We start from the raw sequence: 10,981 nt of genomic DNA, 5'->3' as shown, positions 1-10,981 counted from the left end.
TATCAAAACGTACACTACAATATCATGTCATCCTAATTTAACTTCATTGATTTATTAATAGATGGCGTCACATATGTATATATAAATATTTTATAAAATTTATTTATTATTAAAATTAATTTAATATATTACCTAAGAACACTTTCTTATTCATAATTATCGCGTGGATTGTCTAAAAAATAAAATGATTTGACAGTTTTCACCATCATTTTAAATCAACTTGCTACAAACCATCATTTCAACTAGTTGATTTATAAATACGTGGGGCTACTATCGTTGGATCCATATAAACTTCTTGATTGTCAGACTTTCTATAATTAAAACCTAAACGGAAAGTAATTAAATATACAGGTTGTCTCAGCGAGATCGCTAATTATGGTTCATAAGACATTTATGGGGCTCTCTCATCGGTTATAGCTTCTGACTTATGGCAGATTTATGAACATAAGTGCTGAAATTTGACATTTAGAAGATTATGGATTAGTTTGCAAAAAATGCAGCCATCTAGAAGAGATCTTTGTTCTGGATTATGCTTTTTTGGTTCTAAATGAAGAATTTTGGTCCACAACTTTTTTCTCCATCGCTAATAATTTCTGACTTATGGTAAATTTATGAACATAAGTGCTGTAATTTGACATTTAGAAGATTATGGGTTGCTTTGCATAAAATGCAGACAACTAGAAGAAATCTTTGTTATGGATTATGCATTTCTGGTTCAAAATGAACAATTTTGGTGCAAAACATTTTTCTCTATCGCTTATAGTTTCTGACTTATGGCCAGATTTATGAAGTGATCGATGTTGACATTTAGAAGATTATAGATTAGTTTGCAGAAAATGCAGCCATCTGGAAGAGATCTTTGTTATGGATTATGCTTTTTTGGTTCAAAATGAACAATTTTGGTCTACAACATTTTCTTCCACCGCTTATAGTTTCTGACTTATGGTAAATGTATGAACATAAGTGCTGTAATTTGACATTTAGAAGATTATGGGTTGCTTTGCAGAAAATGCAGACAACTAGAAGAAATCTTTGTTATGGATTATGCATTTCTGGTTCAAAATGAACAATTTTGGTGCAAAACATTTTTCTCTATCGCTTATAATTTCTGGCTTATGGCCAGATTTATGAAGTGATCGATTTTGACATTTAGAAGATTATGGATTAGTTTGCAAAAAATGCAGCCATCTAGAAGAGATCTTTGTTCTGGATTATGCTTTTTTGGTTCTAAATGAACAATTTTGGTCTACAACATTTTCTTCCATCGCTTATAGTTTCTGACTTATGGTAAATTTATGAACATAAGTGCTGTAATTTGACATTTAGAAGATTATGGGTTGCTTTGAAGAAAATGCAGACAACTAGAAGAAATCTTTGTTATGGATTATGCATTTCTGGTTCAAAATGAACAATTTTGGTGCAAAACATTTTTCTCTATCACTTATAGTTTCTGACTTATGGCCAGATTTATGAAGTGATCGATTTTGACATTTAGAAGATTATGGATTAGTTTGCAGAAAATGCAGCCATCTAGAAGAGATCTTTGTTATGGATTATGCTTTTTTGGTTCAAAATGAACAATTTTGGTCTACAACATTTTCTTCCATCGCTTATAGTTTCTGACTTATGGTAAATTTATGAACATAAGTGCTGCAATTTGACATTTAGAAGATTATGGGTTGCTTTGCAGAAAATGCAGACAACTAGAAGAAATCTTTGTTATGGATTATGCATTTCTGGTTCAAAATGAACAATTTTTGTGCAAAACATTTTTCTCTATCACTTATAGTTTCTGACTTATGGCCAGATTTATGAAGTGATCGATTTTGACATTTAGAAGATTATGGATTAGTTTCCAAAAAGTGCAGCCATCTAGAAGAGATCTTTGTTATGGATTATGCTTTTTTGGTTCTAAATGAAGAATTTTGGTCCACAACTTTTTTCTCCATCGCTAATAATTTCTGACTTATGGTAAATTTATGAACATAAGTGCTGTAATTTGACATTTAGAAGATTATGGGTTGCTTTGCATAAAATGCAGACAACTAGAAGAAATCTTTGTTATGGATTATGCATTTCTGGTTCAAAATGAACAATTTTGGTGCAAAACATTTTTCTCTATCGCTTATAGTTTCTGACTTATGGCCAGATTTATGAAGTGATCGATTTTGACATTTAGAAGATTATGGATTAGTTTACAAAAAATGTAGCCATCTAGAAGAGATCTTTGTTATGGATTATGCTTTTTTGGTTCAAAATGAAGAATTTTGGTCCACAACTTTTTTCTCCATCGCTAATAATTTCTGACTTATGGTAAATTTATGAACATAAGTGCTGTAATTTGACATTTAGAAGATTATGGGTTGCTTTGCATAAAATGCAGACAACTAGAAGAAATCTTTGTTATGGATTATGCATTTCTGGTTCAAAATGAACAATTTTGGTGCAAAACATTTTTCTCTATCGCTTATAGTTTCTGACTTATGGCCAGATTTATGAAGTGATCGATTTTGACATTTAGAAGATTATGGATTAGTTTGCAAAAAATGTAGCCATCTAGAAGAGATCTTTGTTATGGATTATGCTTTTTTGGTTCAAAATGAAGAATTTTGGTCCACAACTTTTTTCTCCATCGCTAATAATTTCTGACTTATGGTAAATTTATGAACATAAGTGCTGCAATTTGACATTTAGAAGATTATGGGTTGCTTTGCAGAAAATGCAGACAACTAGAAGAAATCTTTGTTATGGATTATGCATTTCTGGTTCAAAATGAACAATTTTTGTGCAAAACATTTTTCTCTATCACTTATAGTTTCTGACTTATGGCCAGATTTATGAAGTGATCGATTTTGACATTTAGAAGATTATGGATTAGTTTGCAAAAAATGTAGCCATCTAGAAGAGATCTTTGTTATGGATTATGCTTATTTGGTTCAAAATGAAGAATTTTGGTCCACAACTTTTTTCTCCATCGCTAATAATTTCTGACTTATGGTAAATTTATGAACATAAGTGCTGCAATTTGACATTTAGAAGATTATGGGTTGCTTTGCAGAAAATGCAGACAACTAGAAGAAATCTTTGTTATGGATTATGCATTTCTGGTTCAAAATGAACAATTTTTGTGCAAAACATTTTTCTCTATCACTTATAGTTTCTGACTTATGGCCAGATTTATGAAGTGATCGATTTTGACATTTAGAAGATTATGGATTAGTTTCCAAAAAGTGCAGCCATCTAGAAGAGATCTTTGTTATGGATTATGCTTTTTTGGTTCTAAATGAAGAATTTTGGTCCACAACTTTTTTCTCCATCGCTAATAATTTCTGACTTATGGTAAATTTATGAACATAAGTGCTGTAATTTGACATTTAGAAGATTATGGGTTGCTTTGCATAAAATGCAGACAACTAGAAGAAATCTTTGTTATGGATTATGCATTTCTGGTTCAAAATGAACAATTTTGGTGCAAAACATTTTTCTCTATCGCTTATAGTTTCTGACTTATGGCCAGATTTATGAAGTGATCGATTTTGACATTTAGAAGATTATGGATTAGTTTACAAAAAATGTAGCCATCTAGAAGAGATCTTTGTTATGGATTATGCTTTTTTGGTTCAAAATGAAGAATTTTGGTCCACAACTTTTTTCTCCATCGCTAATAATTTCTGACTTATGGTAAATTTATGAACATAAGTGCTGTAATTTGACATTTAGAAGATTATGGGTTGCTTTGCATAAAATGCAGACAACTAGAAGAAATCTTTGTTATGGATTATGCATTTCTGGTTCAAAATGAACAATTTTGGTGCAAAACATTTTTCTCTATCGCTTATAGTTTCTGACTTATGGCCAGATTTATGAAGTGATCGATTTTGACATTTAGAAGATTATGGATTAGTTTGCAAAAAATGTAGCCATCTAGAAGAGATCTTTGTTATGGATTATGCTTTTTTGGTTCAAAATGAAGAATTTTGGTCCACAACTTTTTTCTCCATCGCTAATAATTTCTGACTTATGGTAAATTTATGAACATAAGTGCTGTAATTTGACATTTAGAAGATTATGGGTTGCTTTGAAGAAAATGTAGACAACTAGAAGAAATCTTTGTTATGGATTATGCATTTCTGGGTCAAAATGAACAATTTTGGTGCAAAACATTTTTCTCTATCACTTATAGTTTCTGACTTATGGCCAGATTTATGAAGTGATCGATTTTGACATTTAGAAGATTATGGATTAGTTTGCAGAAAATGCAGCCATCTAGAAGAGATCTTTGTTATGGATTATGCTTTTTTGGTTCAAAATGAACAATTTTGGTCTACAACTTTTTTCTCCATCGCTTATAGTTTCTGACTTATGGTAAATTTATGAACATAAGTGCTGTAATTTGACATTTAGAAGATTATGGGTTGCTTTGAAGAAAATGCAGACAACTAGAAGAAATCTTTGTTATGGATTATGCATTTCTGGTTCAAAATGAACAATTTTGGTGCAAAACATTTTTCTTTATCACTTATAGTTTCTGACTTATGGCCAGATTTATGAAGTGATCGATTTTGACATTTAGAAGATTATGGATTAGTTTACAAAAAATGCAGCCATCTAGAAGAGATCTTTGTTATGGATTATGCTTTTTTGGTTCTAAATGAACAATTTTGGTCTACAACATTTTCTTCCATCGCTTATAGTTTCTGACTTATGGTAAATTTATGAACATAAGTGCTCTAATTTGACATTTAGAAAATTATGGGTTGCTTTGCAGAAAATGCAGACAACTAGAAGAAATCTTTGTTATGGATTATGCATTTTTGGATCAAAATTAACAATTTTGATGCACAACATTTTTTTCTATCGCTTATAGTTTCTGACTTATGGTAGATTTATGAATATGACTGCTGGCAGAGAAATAGATACTGCTAATGCAAGTCGTGATGTTACTTGCGGAACATTAAATGCTGAAAGTAAGATACTAGAATCCACTGCTTGCAGAAAAGTAGATACTGCAGACAGAGGACTAGATAATTCTAATGAAAGCTGTGATATTACTTTCAAATCTTTGAATGTTCATAGCAGAACACTGGATACTGCAGGCAGAAAAATAAATACTGCTGACCGATGACTAAAGACTTTTTGCATGGATAGTAAGTACTAGAAAGCTGTGTTAGAAGTCTGAAAATATTTTACTCCAAGCCATTTTAGCCAGCACCCCATAAACGTCTAATGAACGGTCTTGTTGAGACATGTATAAAATGTAATAAATAATTACCATGAGAAGCTTCAGTAATTCTTTCCAACAAAAACGTTTTATCAATTGAAACTAAAGATAAACGATATCTTAAAAATTCAACCATTTCAATTTGTGCATTAGCCACGGCTCTTAAATAATACACACCAAACCTAAAAAGTAAACAAATTTAACAAATAAATCTAAAATGATAATAACAAAAATAAAACGTACGCCAAAGCGATTAAAATACAAGTTACAACTCCCGGTTTTATAAAGAATAAAAGAATTTCATCAAAAAGATTCTCTCCTGTTAAACTGGTGAAGTCGCTGCTTGTTAAAGGACCGCAATTACGGGAAGACTTAATTTGGTCACTGCAAATAAAATATAACAATAAAATTAACGTTTTAAAAGAAAAAAAGCTTAATTACCTAAAAATATGAAACCCGTGTACGAAAAGGAGCAAGAGCGACCATAAAAACGCGATTATAAGGAACCAAGTTTGCGTTTGGGCGGCTCTCCACGATTTTTTCGGCGCTTGACAACAATTTAACAACACAATACTTCTCACGTAAAATATCAGGAACAATTTTAACACAATTACCACCCCCAACAACGGCGAGAAGTAGAATCCGACCCAAAATAATGTTTGATTATAAATTATTGAGAGCGTATTTGTTGCTATATCAAATTCAGGAGCTTCAATCAAATCGGTTAACCTAAAAATTATTTGATTTAAATTGAGTGGCTAACTTCATGGCGTAAAATTAATTCGTTGAGGTAATACTAGATGGCGGGAGATAATTAATTTAAATTATAAATAATTTAATAAATAATAATAATTACTTGTGTATGAGAAACCAAGATAAATCAATAAGTGTTTTAAATAAAGTTGAAAAGAAAAAATCGAATATGATTAAACGATATACTTCTTTGGCAAAATTATTTTCCCAACAGTTTTCCTAAACAAAAAAAAAATTATAATAATAAAATTAAAATAATTGTTAATAAAATTTACCGTATCACTTGATGCTTTTAAATAATAATAAATTAAAACTGCTACAACACATAATTCTAAAAATATCGTCCTAGCTAATGTAATAAATAATGTAATTCTCGGACTTTTATAATCTTCGTAACTAAAAAAAGAATAAATTAATAATTTATTTATATTTTTATAATTATTTAATTAAATCAAAATAATAAAAAATTTTAATTAAATTTTTAGCAACCTAATTAACTTCTTTGTTATTTGGGTTGCATATCTGTAAACGTCAAAAATTTACACACCTTGCAATTATCCTAAAAATCATTGGAATTACGACCATAACAATATTAATACAAACTGCGAGTACAATACTCTTCTCGCCATCATCATGTTCATCAGATTCTAATAACGTGTACATCAAATACCCAGCGCCTAATGAAACGGCGATAGAAAATAAGTGGGCCACCCCCTGCATGGTATAGAGGCGAAATTTATCGCATGGACTTAATTTGCGTTTGGTGTTGTTTACATCGTTTAATGATTCCTATTAAAAAGATTGTTTTTGAATCAATAATTTAAAATTAAGATTATTTTACCATTAATTCGTTATAAATTGATTTCATTTTTAAATCAGCTGCGTTTCTCGTTTGTATACTATAATCCCAACCACAAAAAATTTTGTTGGCGAAAATGTTTTGTACTCCACCTTCAGTCATGATAAAACTTTTCTTATAAGAACTTGCCATACTAAAAAAAGAATTATTTATAAAGTTAAATTAAAAAAAATTAATTTTCTTACCTGATACTGATTAAAATAAATATGGCGATATAAAGAACTGGCATTGTAAAGAAATAAGCTGAGGGTATGTTATAACCTCCAATGGTACCATTCGAATATGATCCATAATATAGCAATGATTCACTTAAATAACCATTTCCGTCTAATAAATCCATAGCGGAAAAATTTGTCCCAGTTGGTACTTCCAAAACGATTTGTGGAATTATTATAAAGCAAAGAGATAATATGGTCATCGCTAAGTTTATAATAAAGAGCCATCGAAGGAATTTAAAATAACTTGCCACTCCACTACCGAAATTTCCTTCAATTTTCTTTAACCAACTATACCAAAGTTCAAACGTATACGATAAATCCTTTATGTTTCCTTTTAACTACAACAAAAAATAATAATTAGTTTTATGATTACGCGCCATTTCTTCTTCTATTTGAGTATTTTGGTTTTTTTTTTACAAAATAATAATTTAGCGAGTTCAGGCTCAAAAATAAAGTTTAAATTACAGATTTTTATTTTCAAATAATGACAGATGTCAAAAAATCTTTAGAAGTTCGTAAAAACGCCATCTAGCGGATTTCTTTCGTACCGCTCAAAATTCCAAAACTTATTTTATTTATATCTTCTTTAATTCTTCACTAATCCGGATGAAACTTCGTATTTGAAGCATATATCCTTGTATTTCAACCGTCCATTGGAAGTTTCAAGATTCTCCAACCACAAAAAAAGCTTGAATTTAACAAATTTTAAATCCAATTTTCAAGGTTAAATCATTCAAAATCTTCGAAATGTAATAAATTAGATGTAACTGATACTGATTTTCCCGTTTTGGATGGTCTTAAAAAAGATACTTTAAGCTTTAATTTGATACCCAGATCGTTTGTTAATTCCAATAAATAAAGTAGATACGACGATTTTTTAAAGTTTGACATTTTTAAGGATACGTTCTAAAATGACCAAGCTTTAGAATTTGCTTAAAAAATTCTTTTCTCTAAAATTTTATGGATCTACTCAAAACTATTTATATGGTCTTAAAATAGATACTTTAAACTTTAATTCGACACACAGATTGTGGGTTAATTCCAACAAATAAAGTAGATACGATTCTTTAAAGTTTGACATTTATAAGAGTACGTTCTAAAATAACCAATTTTTAGGGGTTGTTTAAAAAATTCTTTTCTCCTAAATTTTATGGATCTACTCAAAACTATTTATATGATCTTAAAATAGATACTTTAAACTTTAATTCGACACACAGATTGTGGATTAATTCCAACAAATAAAGTAGATACGATTCTTTAAAGTTTGACATTTATAAGAGTACGTTCTAAAATAACCAATTTTTAGGGGTTGTTTAAAAAATTCTTTTCTCCTAAATTTTATGTATCTACTCAAAACTATTTATATGGTCTTAAAATAGATACTTTAAACTTTAATTCGACACACAGATTGTGGATTAATTCCAACAAATAAAGTAGATACGATTCTTTAAAGTTTGACATTTATAAGAGTACGTTCTAAAATAACCAATTTTTAGGATGTCAAAGAAGATATGAATAAAATAAGTTATTTCATTTAATTCTTCACTAATCCGGATGAAACTTAGCATTTGAAGCATATATCCTTCTATTTCAGCCGTCCATTGGAAGTTTCAAGATTCTCCAACCACAAAAGAAGTTTGATTTTACAAATTTTAAATTCAATTTTTAAGGTTAAATCGTTCAAAATCTTCCGAAATTTAATAAATTAGATGTAACTGATACTGATTTTTCCGTTTTGGATGGTTTAGAAAGGATATTAACAGTTTTAAGAGAATTATGAGTAAATAAAAATTAACTGTCAAATAAATTGAGGTTATGTTTCTCTCTCTGGGGTAAAACCTGTTTTGGAAGCTTTATTACAATATTTTATCAAGACAAGAACGACAGAGACGAAATAACTATAAAGGAAAGACAAGAAAAAATGATAAAGAATCAATTAATTACTTACATGTGCCCAAGACATAGCAATTTGATACTTCATCATTTTAAACATTCCAACAGTTTTTCTGGATCTTCTATTTGAAGTGGTTTGTTTAACACGTTTCTTTACAGCTAAGCTTTGAGGCATATCTCTTAAAGTTTGCCTTAAATATGATAAATAAATTATTTAAATTAACTCATATTAAATACTTACATTCGTAATAACTCAGCTTCTTGACTATCAGTCTTTGACTCCATCTCTTTGTACTCCTTATCCATATGTTCAACAATTGCTTTAATGTGTTGGTCAAAATCTTGTTCTACATAAGCCTTTGGAAGTGATATATTGGGTGTGGCACCCTTACGATGAAGAGAAACCGTTCGTCTTTGTAAAGAAGTTTCATAAGAAGGTCTAGGAGTTAAATAATCAGATGGTGCAAGTTCTAAATATGTAGGATCCTGGATTTCTTCGGCGTAATTTCTTGGATAATCATAATATTGATGTTGTGATGATTCTGATTGGAGGATTTCTTCAGGATAATTTCTTGGGTTTTCATAATATTGATGTTGTGATGATTCTGATTGTAATTCTTCAGAAGGAAGATAATTTTCTTCAATATCATCAAAATTATTATCGATGAAGCTATCGAGTCGTTCTAAATGATCATCACCCCTAATATCGGGGTTGTTTTGTTGTGCCATGAGTTGCTGTCGTTGTTGAAATGCTCGCCCCAAATTGCTTCCACCTTCAAAGGCGTTTTCAAGCCCTCCCGGGTAGTTTAGAATGGATCTAAAAGAGAAATTTTAATTTTAGAGGTAATAAATATGATTCATAATGCGCCTCACCGTCGCATCGTTTTAAAGGTAACTGAATCAACAAAGATTTGGAACATAAACTTATCATCATGCTGTTTTATTAAACATTTTTTTGGGGAGTGAGATAAGAGGGAAAACATGTTATTTTTGTAAAGAATTTGAAGAGAATTTTCAAGTTGTACAAATCGTTGATAAAGTTATATGTTTTAAGATAAATTGTGGTAAGTACAAACCTGATTTAGATTTAAGTGGTCAAATCTGGGCCCATCGAGTCTGCATCATGTTTTTCACAATGTTTTTTTTTTTATGGAAATAAACCACTTAATGCGTATCCTGTTTTGTTCAATATCTACGGCTGTGATTAGATATATCTGCGAATATATTATTGATAAGACGGATTTGTGACTAAAAAATTGGATGGGTTAAAGTCAAGGGTTTGTCACTATTTTTGCTATCGGATTATAAATAATAATTTTGGATTAAAAAATAACTTGAACTTAAAAGATTAAGTAGTCAATAAAGCAATAAAAACACTTTTAAAAGGGTAAAAACATAAAAAATAAAAACATAACCTCAAAAAAAAAGATTATGACATTTAAACATAACCTCAAAAAAAAAATTATGAAAAATAATTAAAAAAAAAATAGTTAACAGGATAAAATATTGTATTGAAAGATATCAACTTAACTTAAACGATATTTTTTGTATTTTTATTCTATTTCATTTACAATGACTTACAGAAACACCTTGTATAAAGTTGTATAAGAAGAAAGTTGCCAACATGGTGATACAATAAAGAATTTAAAGGAAAGGTTTTGTCGATTTAATGTATTTTTTAATAATTATTGTTAATTGTTTAATTTAAATTAATTTTTCAATTAGCAATACAATATACGATTGTGTATGTTTGGTTGCCTATTTAATAAGTAAGATATATTAAATTAATATTTATTGCCAAAAAGTTATTATTAATAAAATTTATTGCTAAATATTAAATAAATATAAAAAATCTATTCTGAATTGTCGTTTTAATTAGGTAAATTTAAAAGAGATTTATTATTGTTAGTGGAGTTACTAAATCATAGATGTCGCTGGATAACTCATCTAAAATTAAACCTCCTAATACTAATGGGTACTATTTAACATTAAATAAATGCGCTCTCGACGGTAATGGTTAAACCCTTTCCAAGGTCT

The 10,981-nt window shown here is 29.4% G+C and overlaps 1 protein-coding gene across 2 annotated transcripts; it reads right to left on the bottom strand.

The window, feature by feature from the left end:
* Positions 1-22: 22 nt before the first annotated feature.
* Positions 23-10,384, bottom strand: LOC111417997 (transmembrane channel-like protein 5). Of its 2 annotated transcripts, XM_071196217.1 has the most exons (13): positions 10,021-10,384; positions 9,186-9,761; positions 9,000-9,135; positions 7,019-7,389; positions 6,816-6,966; positions 6,522-6,763; positions 6,250-6,370; positions 6,078-6,193; positions 5,663-5,950; positions 5,465-5,605; positions 5,273-5,403; positions 232-324; positions 23-172 (listed from the first exon to the last, which is right to left on the bottom strand). In XM_071196217.1, exons 2-12 carry the CDS (start codon positions 9,671-9,673, stop codon positions 239-241), a joined length of 2,271 nt encoding a protein of 756 aa, XP_071052318.1. In that variant the 5' UTR covers positions 9,674-9,761; positions 10,021-10,384; the 3' UTR covers positions 23-172; positions 232-238. The 2 variants fall into 2 exon arrangements, with proteins under 2 accessions (XP_071052318.1, XP_022906205.2); XM_023050437.2 differs by lacking the exons at positions 6,078-6,193; positions 6,250-6,370.
* Between the last annotated feature and the right edge of the window lie 597 nt (positions 10,385-10,981).

The sequence above is a fragment of the Onthophagus taurus genome, chromosome 5 (genome assembly GCF_036711975.1).
Source record: "Onthophagus taurus isolate NC chromosome 5, IU_Otau_3.0, whole genome shotgun sequence".
Taxonomy (NCBI): domain Eukaryota; kingdom Metazoa; phylum Arthropoda; class Insecta; order Coleoptera; family Scarabaeidae; genus Onthophagus; species Onthophagus taurus.
This window is presented reverse-complemented; position numbering and strand designations above follow the sequence as displayed.

Coding starts and splice junctions, on each gene's coding strand:
- LOC111417997 (XM_071196217.1), bottom strand. CDS start 9,673: ATGGCACAACAAAACAACCCCGATATTAGGGGTGATGATCATTTAGAA. Junction 6,194..6,249: donor TAAAAGCATCAAGTGATACG/GTAAATTTTATT, acceptor TTTTTTGTTTAG/GAAAACTGTTGGGAAAATAA. Junction 5,404..5,464: donor TGTATTTTAATCGCTTTGGC/GTACGTTTTATT, acceptor TTTACTTTTTAG/GTTTGGTGTGTATTATTTAA.